The sequence below is a fragment of the Peromyscus maniculatus genome, chromosome 20 (assembly GCF_049852395.1).
Source record: "Peromyscus maniculatus bairdii isolate BWxNUB_F1_BW_parent chromosome 20, HU_Pman_BW_mat_3.1, whole genome shotgun sequence".
NCBI lineage: Eukaryota > Metazoa > Chordata > Mammalia > Rodentia > Cricetidae > Peromyscus > Peromyscus maniculatus.
The window spans coordinates 43,383,145-43,398,648 of NC_134871.1; the positions used below are offsets into that span (position 1 = coordinate 43,383,145).

General features: G+C 54.7%; 1 protein-coding gene across 2 annotated transcripts; it reads right to left on the bottom strand.

The window, feature by feature from the left end:
- Positions 1–2,635: 2,635 nt before the first annotated feature.
- Gpr20 (G protein-coupled receptor 20) lies at positions 2,636–14,653 on the bottom strand. 2 transcript variants are annotated; one of them, XM_076556059.1, is made up of 2 exons: positions 14,576–14,653; positions 2,636–5,537 (listed from the first exon to the last, which is right to left on the bottom strand). In XM_076556059.1, exon 2 carries the CDS (start codon positions 5,508–5,510, stop codon positions 4,434–4,436), a length of 1,077 nt encoding a protein of 358 aa, XP_076412174.1. In that variant the 5' UTR covers positions 5,511–5,537; positions 14,576–14,653; the 3' UTR covers positions 2,636–4,433. The 2 variants fall into 2 exon arrangements, with proteins under 2 accessions (XP_076412174.1, XP_076412175.1); XM_076556060.1 differs by lacking the exon at positions 14,576–14,653 and adding an exon at positions 6,007–7,459.
- Positions 14,654–15,504: the final 851 nt, after the last annotated feature.

A 15,504-nucleotide genomic window follows, 5' to 3' on the forward strand; every position in this document is an offset into this window, starting at 1 on the left:
GGGAGGGTGCAGTCTGGGGGTGCTGAGAAGTATGCCTTATCTTGCAGTATAGGTTGGGGAGGAGCCAGTCTTGGCACAAGTGGCCTCAAGGAGCAAGGCAGAGGAGGGAGGTGGTGGCATGGGTGGGCAGGTGGTGGGGTAGGTGCTGGAAATATTGGGTAGAACCGTCCTGAGATGGGGGAAGAAGCAGAGGAGGGCCACAGGCAGGAGGGTGCTGTGAGCTGAAGAGTCTGGGGGTCTTCCTGGGGCCATGAGGTCTTGGGGACACAGGAGTGGGGAAGATGTGACTAAGGGAGTGTGATTTGCTGTTGTGTGTGTGTGTGTGTGTGTGTGTGTGTGTGTGTGTGTGTGAGTGTGTGTGTGTGTGTGAGTGTGTGTGTGTGTGTGTGTGTGTTACTTTCTACCTATTCTGCTCTGGCCCCATACCCGGCCTCTGCTCTGAGGCCATGTGACCCTTGCTGGCACTCAGGTGGCTGTTCTCCGCCTCCTCAGCCAGGTTCACATTTTCTGTGGCTCCCGTGTATGTGGATGGGAAGAGGTCTGTGTGGGGCGTTCCAGTCCTGTCTTTGGGTGACACTGGAGGGCACTGCTTTGTCATCTTGTTTTTCCAGCCTCACTTTTTCCCTCTGAGAACTGGGAGCCCAGCCCAGAGGGTATGTGTGGTGGGAGCTACAATCAGCCATGTGGTCTCTCCTTCCCTGGTATTTGCACCCCGGCCTCCGGGGTCCCCCTAGGAGGTGAAAGTGGGGTTCAGGGAGCTGTGGCAGGCAGAGCCTTCCCGCACCAGAAGGTGGTCTTGAGCTTGGGCGAATGGGTGTGAAGAGCTGGAATTCACGCAAAAAGCAATTCTCTGCTGGCCATCAGTTTGAACCAGACTAGCCCCGCCTCAGGCCTACAGGAAGCCAGGGCAGGCACCCAAGGTGACATTTCCTGCTATTAATGGAGGTTAATCTAAACAGTCCCTAATATTTACCTCTAGACGCCTCCGGCTGCACAGCGGTGCCAGACACAAAGAATGATGAGTCTCCTACAGCCAGCGTCCCTCCCTGCGTCCCTGTCTCCTCTGAGCCTCCCTGGGCCAAGGCCAGACAGGCCGTTTGAGAGACAAAAGTTGGGTACCAAGCAGAACTTCCCCAAGCTAACCCCGGCAGACACTGCCCCCATCAACGAAGTAAGGTGGGTACTCTCACCTCTCAGGCCAGAGAGAGAATGGCTTCTAGGCACTTAGTAGGCCCACAGATGGGCCAATGGTCCCCTGCCTCCAGGTCACACCTTGAGGCTCTGATGAGACGCTTGGGTATCTAGCTGCTCCCCTACCTCTTTATTCCCTCCTTGGCTGTTCCACAGGACAGTGAGAAGAGAGAGAGAGAGGATCAACACAGGTCCCTTTAGTCTGGGCGCCCCCACCAGCCCCCACCTGCCAGCTGGGAGCCGAGCTGGGCACAGGGAAAATAAACAGTGTTGATTCAGGGCGAGGACTTCTAGTGAAGGATGCTGTTTACAGCGGATATAAATACACTTTTCACGTCACTTGGGAGTTTTGAAAATCTGGGAGGGAAGACAGACTGGACACAGAAACCTCATAGTCTGGGCACCATGGGCCTGAGCAGAGCCCTCCTGGACAGATCCTTAGCAGCCATATCTCTGAAGTGGGGTTATAGTCTGGCTTCCTAGGACCAGGGAGACCTGTCAGTTTCCTGGCCCCGCCCCCTGGATCCCCGGAGGTCAAGATGCCCCCGGATTCCACTTTCCAACTTCAAGGAGAGGAAAAAGGAGTGGGGTGTGGGGAAACTGGGGTTCCAAAGCTCTTCAAGAGAGGTAGTCAGAGTTCTCGGAGGCAGAAGAGTGGTCCCAAGCCTTGCTCTTGACCCCGCAGAAGGCAGCCAGTCCTCGTGGCTTGCATGGTGACAAGCTCCTGCCTAGGCCCTCAAAATCCTCCACTAAAAGGCTCTTACAGCCTGAGAAGCTTCCAAGGCCCCGAGGAACCCGGGTTGATGTTGTTATTTTAGACCTGGGTATGACTCTTCACCCACTTCTGAGACCCCTTTCTTCTAGAGAGGACTGTCCTGGTTTAATTGCAATGTCTTTATGACCAAGCCCACTTATTCCCTCTTCTTTAGTGTGAATTAGTCAACAATGGGGGACCAGGATGGGGGAGCTTTGGTAGGGATGAAGAGGGGCAAAGGTAACAGACAGGCTGGTGTGGCCGGATCAGTGGGGTTGGGGTGAGAGACAGGGGCTTGTGCTAGAAAAGGTTAGAGTGATGTTCACGTGAGGCTAAAGAGGCTGGTGTAGCTCCCGGACCATCACTGACTCCCAGAGGGGCAGGCCTGAACTCATCTTTAAGTAGGCCGTTGCTCTGTCTCAGCTCCTCTTTCCATTGCCTACAGTCCCTGCCTCTGTGGATCTCATAGCATAGAAGGAGTCAAAGTTATACAGAGATAGACTTGGGCCGTGGGGGAGGGATGTGAGTAGCCTATAGGAACTTGAAAGATCCCTTGGGATGGAGTCTGGAGTCTCTGGCTCTGTATGACCTTGTGTTTGGGGAGGGGCCTCAGTATGAGGCCCAAAGGAGGACTCTAGTGAGGGTCAGGGACATGGCGGTTAGAAGAACAAAAGAGTGCCATGGCCAGGCGATGGTGAAGCATGCCTTTAATCTCAGAACTCAGGAGGCAGGGGCAGGCAAATCTCTGAGTTCGAGGCCAGCCTGGTGTACAGAGTGAGTTCCAGGATAGCCAGTGCTACACAGAGAAATCCTGTCTCAGAAAACCAAAAAGAAAAAAAAAAGTGCCATGATATTGCCCCCTGCTTCTCAGGTCTACAGACAGGAAGTAGCCCCAAGCAGGGCCATGCCCCACTGTCTTTCCTGGTATATCTTTGATGTCTGGACTTTAGGTCATGTCGGCCAAGAAATACAATCCATTGTCATCTCACCCCAGTGGTCTCACGATGTCCTAGACACCTAATTGGGATTAGTGGGGACAAGACTGACCTCTGATTATTCAAGGGTTCTGCTCTCCCCACGGCCCCCACAACACCTTTACTCCAAACCTCAGGTTCTTGTCCGTTTTTTGCTCTGTTGTGCTGTACTGGGAGTTGAGTCCAGGGCACCCCATGCATGTTGAGCTAGCAATTTAGCTCTCAGCTCTATCCCAAGCCTAGACTCCTTGCTGGAAAGTGGGGCCCTGACTGGCTTTCTCGCTCTCACACAGTCTCCCCGAGCTTGGGTGGGGTACTCTGTCTGGAGCCAGTTAGAGACCCTTTGTACCCTACCCCTGCCCCACCTGCCTCCCGTGCCCAGCCACTCAGGTCCCAGGTCCCTGGAACATAGGAGACTTCTCATTAGACCAGGGTACAATCTGGGCCCAGATCCTACCTCACCTGCTTCGGGGATTATGACTCAGAGCCTGCTCCTACACCACAGACCCCTCCCCCAAACACCAGGAGCCCAGAATTTGAGACAGACAAGCATGAGACCCCCTTGGAGTCCCGCTCAGAGACGGTGATCAGAGTCCATCTCCAGGGGAGCTCTGGCTGGCAGAGGAGAGAGCCTAGGAGCGCAGAGGCCCTAGGTTGGAGGCCCAGAGTTTGAGTTACTTTGTATCTTTATTCCTAGGTCTTCACCCGCTGGACAGGGCTGGGGCCTCACAGAGTCTGGGGCATCAGGCAGTGGATTCAGGAGCGTTCCTGGGGAGGGTCTTCCGGATCTGGGAGGTAGCCATGGAAGCAGGAGCTGGGATGCTGGAGGCTGTGGGAGTGGGTCTTAGATTTGACCCTACCGTTGACCAGGGGTGGTGTCTGTGTCACCTCCCCCTCTGCATGGAAAAAAAAAGTTTAAAACTAAAAGTAGCTTCTTTGGGGGGTTGTGGCCGTTCAAGTGTCAGCCAGATACCTAAATCCTGGCACACAGTGGGTCAACTTGTATTGCTCTGCTGGCCGGTGGTGTAGTTGAGAGGCCAGGGGCACTCGAGGGGGTGTCTCCACTCCCTGGAGATAACAGTCCTGAACCCCAAACGTGGACCTTCTGTTCTTATTTCTCCATCTGCCGGTGATGGAGACTGCTGGTTGTGTTTAACTCTCCTGGGAGTCCTCAGAACATTCACCTCTGTGCTTTCTCTGGAGGAACTCCTTCCGAGAACAAAATAACGGAGCCTAGAAGCAGCTCCTGGTTACCTTTCTGAGTGTTCACTGGACACCACACAGCCATAGGAAAGGCAGGCCTCCAGCATTCACACCATTATCCCCTAGCTGAGCTCCTGGCAGACATTGCTAATCAATCACCGCACAGTGGCCTCAGTTTGTCAATGCAACACACCGGGTAGCCATGTCCAGTGGATCAATAGGATGTCAACTTGTTGGCCAGGCCCAGGTTGTGTGTCTGGCGGGTGACCTTTCAGAGCCTTGACCTCAGGCCCTGGGCAGGGCACTGCTGCCTATGGCTCAGGCCCATTGGTCAGAGGCTGGGTGAGGGTGTGGGAGCCAGTGCTGAGGATTTGATGGGGGCCTCGACCTTTGGTACTCTTGTGCATGCTGACCACATCCATACTGCTGGGTTTGGATTCTTCTCCACGCTGGTGGAAGAGGCCACGGACAGTGGCCTGGAAGCCACTGGTGATGAAGCAGTAGACGATGGGGTCCATGCAGCTGTTGAGGCTGCTGAGGGTCACGGCCACGTGGTAAGCCACGAGGGTTGTGTGGCGTGGCATATTGGGCCATATCGCCACAGCTGCCTGGCGGGCATGGAAGGGCGTGAAGCAGACCAGGAAGATGACAAGCACGGTGAGCAGCAGCTGCATGGCCCGCATGCGGCGTTGGCGGCCCTGGCGTAGCAGGCCGGGCCGCGACAGTGCGCACATGATGCGGCCCGTGAACACGCTGATGACCAGCAGCGGCAGCAGGAACTCCAGAACGGTCAGAGCAAAGACACGGCAGCACGATCGTCCGCCAGCCTTCACGCCCAGCACGGACAGGGTCACGACGCCTGCTGCCAGCCACACGAAGATGCACACAGCCTTGGCGCAGGCCGGCTGGCGCCAGCGGCGGGAACCCTCGGGTTGCACAATGGCCAGGTAGCGGTCCACACAGATGCAGGTGAGGAAGAGGATGGAACAATGCATGTTGAGGAAGTAGCCCAGGACGTGGGGGAAGGCACAGCGCAGGCAGCCATGGGCACCGTAGAAGACAGCAAAGCGCGTGGGCAGGGACAGGCCCACCAGCAGGTCAGTCACCACCAGGTTGATGGTATAGATGACCGAAGGTGTCTTGGCCCGTGTGCGGCAGCAGAAGACGTACAATGCTAGTCCATTGAGCACCAGCCCGGCCAGGAAGATGGTGCCATGCACGACCATTAGTGCCAACCACAGGTTGGGGAAGTCTCTGTGCAGCTCCTCATCCAGCTGGGCAAACAGGTGGAACAGGGGCCTCTCTGACACACTTCCATTGGCCCATGCTGCTGCAGTGGCATTGGGGAGCTCGGCATCCCAGGGCCTCGTGGGGGATGCAGAGGGCATGGCAGTGGTCAGTGCACCCCCAGGAGCCTGGAAGCAAGCAGACTGAGTTATCCCAGGTACCTGGCATTCCCCAACCCATGCTTTTGTTTGTCTCTCCATTCCACCCAGACGCTATACTGAGTGCACGGAGCAAGATGTTGAGGTTCCTGAGACTGTCCTTGCTGGACAGACAAACATTTGCCTGGAGGACTGTCCTCAGACTTCACGAGACTCCAGAGAAAAGAGCCCTGTGTGAGTTCAGGGCTGGCTAGCTCTTACGTGTCCTAGCTGTACTTCCGTAGGCAAGTCCTTTGCTACGGTGATTTCTCTTCTTCTCTACGCCACTGGAATCCCATTGCCTCTGGGAGCATTGCACACATAGCTGGTGGATGATGAACCAGTTCTGCTGGGACAAAGACGAGCTGGCCCACGTGGGGGATTAGAAGCTACTTGCCCTGCCTGTGCCCCACACCCAGTGTCAAGGCCCCAGCCCCTGGGCTCTCGTCTATTTTCTTACCTCTTCTCAGACCAGCTCCAGATCACCACTCTGGACCTTCCCTGGAGAATGGGTGCTCAAGTAGGCTATATGGATGCTGAGAGCTGGAGCCAGGAGGCAGGTCCCAGCCGAAGCTAGCTGCCTAGCTGCCTGGCCTCCGGTGTGAGTCAAATAAACGCTGGACTCTGTGCAGAGTGGTGTGGGGCGGGCAGGGGGTTGGGCCGAAGCTACCCGCTGTTTATGTTTCTGCCATCATGTTTAACTCTGCTCTGATTTATCCCTTTATTTAAAGAGGAAGAGTTAATAGGATCCCAGAGGCCCCCCCCCCCCCAGCTGGCTGACCCTCCTAATATGGACATTTTTGGGGTTTTTCAGGAGAAAGGAGTCTCTGGGAAGAGGGCGGCACATGCAGCATTGCTGGTGCCCACTGCCCTACCCCCTTGCAGGGCACAGGGAAACCTTCCTCATCCGTAGGCTGGCTCCCTGCATCCCCCTTGTGAGCTGGCTGCTATAAACAGCCCAGGCACTGTCCACTTCCAGGGCCTGGCCACATGGCCTCAGGCAGCAGGTGCCCTCTGGCCACCCCAACCTAGAACTAGCCACAGATTCTTGCCTCCCAGTAGATGGGGAATGGGGGTCCAATGTCTATCCCAGCAAAGTAGATTCAGCCTTGACTTTGAAGGGTGGGGTCTGGCAGGACTGGGGGCTACACCTCTAGCTGTAGGCTCAGAGAAGTCAGTGACTGCTGAGGTCATCCAGCATACCTTCTGTCCCAGAGACCTGTACCCCGGACATCTACCACACCGAGGCTTCTAGGAGGAGCTCTGTGCTGCCCAGGACACAGGGTCCTTACCCTTGGCCCCTCCAGGCAGAAGTGTTTTCTGAGTCAATGGTATGGCCTTCCTGTGGCTTCCTGTGGTTCCAAGGCACCAGGTAGGGAGCAGGAAAGGTATTCTATGGACACAAGGGAGCGTGAGGCCAGGACTTGGCACCTTGGGACTATGGGTTGTACCTTAGGATCAAGGACGCAGAAGGTCACCAGGGAGGAGACAGTAACACTTGATGGGTCCTTGCTTTAAGACAAAGAATGTGCTGGAAGAAAAGACCCCAGAGCTAACAAAGACAGATTATTCTCTGTAGATTCTCCCCAGGCTCTGTCTGCTCTGGCCTTGGGTGAATGTCACAATCAAAGACTCACAATAAACATTACAGCGCTTCCTCTGGGAATCAGTCCCAGGGTGACGCCAGCCCTCAGGGTCCTGCCTCCCCAGAAACTCTCAGGGGCCATCTGTAATCACAAGACATGCTATTGAGGTGCTAAGGACACAATAACCCAGCGGGGCTCTGGGGTATCCTGAGCCTTGAGAAAGCCGGGAGCCATCATGTTCAGAATACCCCAGAGTCTCCTCAGGTGAGGAGGGATGGAGGCCCGCACACACCGATGCTCCCTTCCAAGAATCGGAGCCCTCACTTTGGATAAAGCCGTGCCCAGATCGTCGTCGTGTGACGGTAAATTCTAAAACTTGTTTACTGAGTCATCATCTCAGTATGTCAGTGAGTCTTGGTTCCTGCCGCGCTCTGAGACTGGGGCCTGTTCACACACTGAGCTCTCATCCTTGTCAGATACTGAGCCCTGATCTCAGTAACCTAAGAAGCCTCCATTCACGTCACACCCTGAGCCTAACCTTAGTCAAACAATGAGCTCTATTGGGTGTGGTGGTTTACGCCTTTATTCCAGCACTCTGGAGGTAAAGGCAGGCAGATCGCTGTGAGATAGAGGCTAGCCTGATCTACAGAGTTCCAGGACAGCCGGAGCTATATAAAGGACAGTTTTTGTTTTGTTTTGTTGTTTGTTTGTTTGTTTTTAAGAGCTCTGATCCCTTTCTGAGCCTGGATCCTGATTACACACTGAGCCTTGATTCCAGAGATACAGTGAACCCTGATCCTAATTATAGACTGTGTAAACGGAGGTTTTCAGCACCAGATGTATAAAGTGAGGGCATGACCGCTCCACGGTATGGTGGAGGGGAAGGTTTTTATGGTAGATGTGAGGGAGATACAGCCAGGGACATCTGGAAGAATCCAGAGCAGACAGAGGAAGTAGTAAGCTGAACATGGCCAGCAGACTGGGCTGGGCCATGAAAGGAGAGAACAGGAGAGCGAGAGATGACGACAAAGAGAGGTTGGGCAAAGACAGAAAGACAAAGGAAATAGTTGAAATAGCAGAGTTAGCCAGGCAGTGGTGGCGCACGCCTTTAATCCCAGCACTTGGGAGGCAGAGCCAGGCTGATCTCTGTGAGTTTGAGGCCAGCCTGGGCTACCAAGTGAGTTCCGGGAAAGGCGCAAAACTATACAGAGAAACCCTGTCTTGAAAAACCAAAAAAAAAAAAAAAAAAAAAAAAAAAAAAAAAAAAAAAAAAAAGAAAGAAAAAGAAATAGGGTTATAAGGAAATGAGAACCTAGGAGAGGGAAGCCCACGAGCTGGAGAAGTTTAGGGTAGGGTTGGGGTGAGAAAAGCCAGGATGGACCCTGGAACAGGTACTTGTGATTCTGAGACATCCCGGAGGCCAGCAGGAGCTTTGGTACACTAGTAGGTACCCCAGATATTCATCTGTCTGGAGTTTCTTTTGGACTTGACATACACAGATCTCCAAGCCCCTAAACACCATAAGGCCAATCTCTGTCACATCCTGACCTGGTTACGTCTCGAACCCCGATCTTTCATGTGTGGTGCCTTCCTCCTAGACACACATATCTGTTGTACCCGGAGCCACAGACAGAACTCTGATCCCCACCACGTCCTGTTTCTCCATCCGAGCAACACAAGTCTTCATCCTGTCCGATTGATTCTGAACCTTGACCCAGGTCACTTGGACCCTGGTCTAGGATAGCGTTACATCCTGGTCCCTGATCCCTGATCCCAGTTACTTAGTGATCGTGTCTGCCTCTAAGACCTGGTCCTGTTTGTGTTCATGGAGTTCTGGATTTGTCCACAGTTGGGGCCTCATACTGGCAGGCTTTCCCAACCTTCTTTTTCTCTCTGTTGAGTCATCCGCCTCTGTCTCCATTATGACTTCCACCCCTGATACTCCCTCAAGGACTCCCCAAGTTCCAACCTCTCCTCCCAATGAAGTCCTTGCTGCATCATTAAGTGACCACTCCCAGACCCCCCAATCCCAATGGAGAGGACTTTTGGTGGGTATGTATCCTGGGGAAGTCTGGGAGGAAGGAGAGGCATAGACAGACCTGGCCCTTTGAAGATGAGGAAAGCTGCAAGCCAGCAGGTCACAGAGACTTGTCTGAGTCTGACAGCCACACCTGTCCCGAGAAAGGAGAAGGCTTCTATTGGGACCACTACGCCTCTTTACCTCCACCCTGGCCTGCACTGCCTTGGGCCAGAAAAGCCTTCTGCGGGCCTCAGCAAAGAGTGAGCCCATGTGGTGGAGGCTGCTTGGCGCTGCCAACTTCTCTTCTTCCCTCCAGGTGGCCAGAGTCAGAACTCCCATGTTATAGCCCAGTTGAGGCATGGCTGGGGACAGGTTGTGATGGGTCAGGTCCCCCAGGTCACATGCAAACAGACTTCAGAGGGGCTGTGCAACCCATTTCCCCAAGGAGCCTGAGGCTGGGGTGTCCCTTGTGTTAGGATTCTGCCACTCCAGTTATATGACCCCACACGCGCAGTTCAGTAGCCGAGCAAGGGGTCTCTCGTCTTGTTATTAGTGTGCTGCGTGATTGCACAAATGCATACAGCACAGTCATGCAATCAGCGCATTTGTGGTGTAGCTCCATGAGCCCACCTGCGCATGTGCAGGGGAATCCTTAAAAAATTGGACACAGACTCCCTCTCTCTCTCTCTCTCTCTCTCTCTCTCTCTCTCTCTCTCTCTCTCTCCTCCGCAGGTGTCCCCGCCCTAGGCCTGGCCACACTCTCTTCTGTCCCCTCCTTCCTCCTAATCAAGCTCTGATACTGGGTTTTGTTGTGGCTCCTGACCTTTCTCGACCAGCACCGCTTATTATTTAAAACCAACACCTTTAATGCCAGGACTCTTGCCTGCTAGAGGGAAACCTCTCTCCTGCAGGCGTGATCCCTGCCTAGTTTCTGAGCATCCCCTCAACTCGGCCTTCTGCTCTTCCCTTGGTGACTTGGCTACCCCTATAAAGCTGCATGCTGTGCCTTCCCACCAATCTGGGCATTTAGGGGCTGCGGGCTGTCGGAGCCCAGCACAGAACCTCCATCCTGCCAAAGCCTGTGGGGTGAATAAGGCTGGCTTCTTGCTTTGGCAATCATGGTCTTGTCCACTGCTCACTTGGGCAGACTCCTCGTTCTTGCACTGAGGGTGGAGCTGGAGGCCTGCTACTGGTCTTTGCTTCCATCTGTACCCTCTGTGTCCACCAGCTGAGCAAGGCTGACACCTCTGCCAGGAAGGCCTTTGCTTTCACTCAGATTGCTGGGTTTGTCCCCATCCCACTACATCATGACACCTTAATTGTCTGCTTTAAACGTGCTCTGCCTCCACCCAAACCCTTCCGGGTCACTCCACCTTGCAGAGTCAAGACTCTGGGGACCTAGATAAATGAAGGAGATCCAGCAGAGAGGCCTGGAGGTGTGGTGTGGCCTGGAGGTGGTGTGTGGCTTGGTGAGAAATGCCCACAATGCCCACAAGAGAGCCGTACAGCTACAGTGAGCATGCCGCAGGATCCTGAGTGGCCATGTCGGCCTTCCCAGGATTTCTCAGAGCTTTCAGGAAGCTTCCAGGGACAGAGTGAACGTCTCCTCAAGTCACCTGACTCTGTTCCCTCCCTTGAGGCCATGCTGATATACCATGCCCAGAACATTGGTGTGGGTGGCTACCTCTGTCCTTCCTAGCTCTGAGTACATGGCCATGGAATGCTCTAGCCATGGATTCCATGTTGGGTACCGGAGGCCACGGCTACTTCTCTCCTCAACCTGTGAGTGGTGAGTGGCTCGTCTTGGCTTTTCCTTAGGCTCTGCCCAAACCCACCCAGATGTTTGCACGTGGCCCAACAGTTGCTCTCCTGCAGGCTGGCTGTCCTGCCTGGTTCTATATGGGGACCAGGAAGCTGATGGGTGGCTCTGGATCCTGCTCCACCTGACTTCACTGTGCCAGACTTGGGAGGGGCAGGCATTAAGGTGTTCTAGGCATTGGCTGGGAATGAGTATGAGTACTCCATAGCTACAAGGCAGGAACAGCTTTTATAGGAGAGGCAAGCCATCTGTCCAGGGACACACAGAATGGAAACCATGGTCCTGAGGACCCCATCTGTGTTGGGTAGGACCAAGAGCCATGCAGAGAACAGGGGAGCTAGTTGCAGCAGCTGGGTGGTTCTTGGGGATCTGAGGCTACGGGTGTATGTACAAGTCTGTGAGGGCTCAGCCTGCAACCCTGATAAAGACTCACGTGGTCTTCTAAGGTCAAGAGAGCCATGGCTGGGGAAGTACCTGCCTGCTTACTTTTGAGGCATGATTTGAGACAGAGTCACCCTCTAGTCCAGCTTGAACTGGAACCTACCATATAAGCATAGGCTGGCCTTGAACTCACAGCAACTCTTCTGCCTTAGCTATCCAAGTGCTGAGATTTCAAGTGTGAACTACTGTGTCAGGCTTGGTAGCATCCTCTTTAGATCAAGCATCAACTGTGCTCTGTTGGCCTGAGCTGCCCCTTGGTTCCTCCTCATTCAGTCCTGCATAAGGACCAGACTTGCCTTGGGTCGTCTGGCAGCGCCCTGAAACACTGTTAGGACATTAAGACTCCCTAACCCAGCTTCTCTGGGAGCAGACTGAGCACTGTTGAGAATAGGAGCTGGGTTGTATCTTGCTGACTTCCCCAAAGTCATCATCTGAGAACATTTAGCTGAGTCCTTGTTCCTAATGGGGATGCCACATGTTTCTGGGGGACCACTGGCCACACTTGGAGGTCCTGATGTTCCCAGGCGTGTCTCCCTGCCATCCTGGTTCCTTGCTTACCTCTAGCCTGGACAACTACAGCTTCACCAGCCTCCAACACCCCGTTTTGCCAATTCAGCCTTTCTAGGGGCTGCTGGGATGGGCCAAAGAGGTAGCTGCTTAATTCTTCGAGGTACAGACCTTTAGCCTGGTGGGCATGGTTTCTGTACGCACTGTTCTCCACCCCAGGCATGCTGTTCTTTGTGCCTGGGTCACCTGGTGTAGCCTCTTGGTACTCACAGCCACTTGGTACTCCACATAACTCTGCCTGAGCTTCCTTAAATCCCTGGTACCTTGGACACCCCTCCCTGGGGAGAGAGCTATATAGTCTCAGGATTCTTTGAGGATACTCTCAAGGATCTCACTACCCCCTCCCAAGGGAACTCCAAGTCGGTGCTGCTGATCCTATTTTGGTTATGAAGGGATTGGGGCCTGGAGAAGCTTATTCCGATGTTCAGCATCACACAATAGGGGTGGAAGTGCTAGGTTCGAATTCTGCACTCTCCAATCCCCAGGTCCAGGCTCTGTTTGGGCTGGGTGCACAGGAGGCCAGGCCTGCTGCCTGCCCTGTGCTGGTCCTCCCCCAACAGAAGGACTGGCTCAGCCACCTATCGTCCCCTGTAGACTGCAGGTACGGCTGGGAGCTTTGCAGGCCTTGGATCCCACTGGACTCCAGAACCGGGGCCTTCATAAAGGATTTAGACCGAGGTGGCCTCTCCTCAGACTGCTCACAGCTGGTGTAGAAGCAGGGCCAGGAGACTCATCTAAGGGAATAGTGTAGGGGAAGGCTGGGCAGATACATTCAAAATCCTATGAGAAGCCAGGGCATGCTAAGTACATGCTAAGTACATGGTGGCCTTGGTCTTGACTAGACCTATGAAAGGAGTCTTACTCAGACATCTTGGGGCTTACTTCACCTCCTCATGGGGCTCTGCTGGAGCACCCCACTTCCCTTGCTCATTCTCTTTGTTCACCTGCCTCTCTGTTTTTATTTGTGTGGTATCTGGCTGGACTGGGACTAGTAAGGGCGTGGCCTAGGTGGCCTGTGTCAGGACAGCTGTGGAGAATGCCAGTGAGTGCTTCTGAAAGACCCGTCTGGAGTTGGGCGTAGGGGCACATACCTGCAATCACAGAATTTGGGAGGTGGGGGCAGGGGGATCACTGTGAGTGTGAAGTCTGAGCGATGCAGTGAGCCTTTGAGCTCACGGGAGCTACATGAGACTCTGCCTCGAAAACTAAAACCAACTAATCAACCAACCAACCGAATGAACAAACAACCAAACCAAGAACTGTAACACAAAACAAACCAACACATCCCTTTCCACCCCACAAACAAAAACCTGCTGGAATTGGAGCTGATGCACACATCTCTCAAGTTAGCTGGAACTGGGTCTGATGCAATGCACACATCGGTAAAGGTGCACTGGAAGCTGAGACAGGGGGATTGTGGCAGCCTTGAAGTCAACCTAAGCTATGTAAAGAGTTTCAGGGCAGCCTGGGATATAGAATGAGGCCTTGTCTCAAAACAACAAACAAGAAAGACACCCCCTGCCGCCTCCCCCCCCCCCCCCCCCGCGCCCTCGCATCTCTGAGTCTTTGTTCCCCCTCTGACCCTCTGGGGTTCCTGATAGCCACCCCCATTTCACACTAGCTTGTGTAGGATGGAAGAGGTCCCCTGAAGGCTCCCAGCAGAAAGCACAGCTTCCTTCACTCTGTGCTGGCAGAGTGACCTGCTTATAGACACACAGGCGGGCAGCCCCTGTGGGGCACCGAGGACCCTGGTGGCTTGCTGCTGAGGCCAGCAGGTGAAGGTGGGCAGTGGCAGGTAACCCTGCGGGCTGTGCCGTCCCTCCACCAGCCTGTCTCAGCCCTGCCTGAGGCTACCCAGCTGCTCCATGTCCGTCCCTCCAGGCACTCTGGCCACCAGCCAGTTCCCAGCCAGCCAGCCCCCTCGGGACCCTGCTCTACGGCCTTCTCACAGGGCAGCCACACCAGGGCAAGCCCGGCTGGGAAGCATCAACTTTGAGGCCGTGTTGTGGACTGAGCAGAAGAATCCAGCAACTGGCCTCAGTTTCCCCACTCCTAAAAGGGCGGAGGAAGGACCTAGGCTAGAGCAGAGGCCTTGGGCCAGGACAGAAGTGGTTTCCTGTAGAACAGATGCTGCTTCAAGCCTTGCCCCTTCCTGGTGCTAGTGGCTAGGGACCCAGAGCTCATCAAGTGCCTTGTGGGTCTCCTCACTTCCTAACCTGGTTTGAGGGACCACGCCGCTGCCTTGACAGAGGAGGAAACCCAGTCTTGGCTTTGGACTAGGCAGCAGATGAGAAGCAAGTGTTGACCGAATGAGTAATCAATTTCATGAATGGAATCCGAAGAGGGTAATGTGGGCGAGGGTCACCGATGGGGCAGGGAGGGTGCCACTTCTGCCCCTCCCCCTCTGGGACTCACTCGGTCTGTCTAGGCGATTGTCTCTGTGGCAGAGAGGGCTGTGAAGTGGACTCGCTTCCTGGGACTGTTTCTCTTCCTTTCCCTTCTCTTCTCCCTAAGTCACCTGACTGGGTCATGAGGGGGCCCTGATCTCTGCTGCCTGCCTGGGGGTCCCGGAGTCAGCAATGCCTGGGGAACTCACCGGCTCTGGCCGTGCCTTCCTCTGCTCTCAGCCTGGGCTCTGAAGCTCCAGGTCTGTGACCAACGGACAGTGCCTTCCCAGGGCCTGACGTCAGGCTAGCCAGCTGCTTTTGGACACAGGCAGAGGGGTGGGTGGGGTGGGGGCGGAGCGGTCTCCCTCCCCACCCCTGCTGGCTGTCTAGAGGAGCTGGGGCCAGAGGGAGCCTAGGGGCTCAGAAATCCCGCACCTCCCCTAGACAGAGGGGTGAGCCACAGCTGTTCAGACCAGGAAGAATGGAGGGGGGCAGGGTTGGCTTCTGGCCCAAGGCTGTGGGTTGTCTTAGAACAGCTAGGCCAGTTTCTGAGAGAGGAGGGATCTGAAAGGTGGGTCCTGCCCCGGCAGGTGGGGGATGAGGGCATCCAGGCAGGTGCAGCCACAGACTGCTGGCAGAGGATGGTCTCTGGGCAGGACAAGGGCTGAACCTTGCTGGGACTAAGGCTGTGGAGGGCTGTTTGCTCTGCTAGGAGTTCTCTCTAGTCCTCTGCTCCTCATTTCTATCATTCATTTCTTTTTTTTTCCTTTTTCCTTTTTCTTTCTTCTTATTTTTAAATTTTTTTTTTTTTTTTTTTTTTTGAGACAGGGTTTCTCTGTGTAACAGCTCCTGGCTGTCCTGGAACTCACTCTGTAGACCAGGCTGGCCTCGAACTCACAGAGATCCGCCTGCCTCTGCCTCCCGAGTGCTGGGATTAAAGGCGTGCGCCGCCGCCGCCCGGCTCTACCATTCATTTCAATCACACCACCGTGCTTCCCCGAGCACCCACTTGGCAGCCATTCTGGTGTCGCAGACCCAGGAGGCCCTGGGCCCCCAGAGCTTACACTGGGTGTGATAAAGACTGTAGGAAGGAAGTGGGTGCCCACTGGCAGATCCAGCCAGACCGGGAGAGCGATGA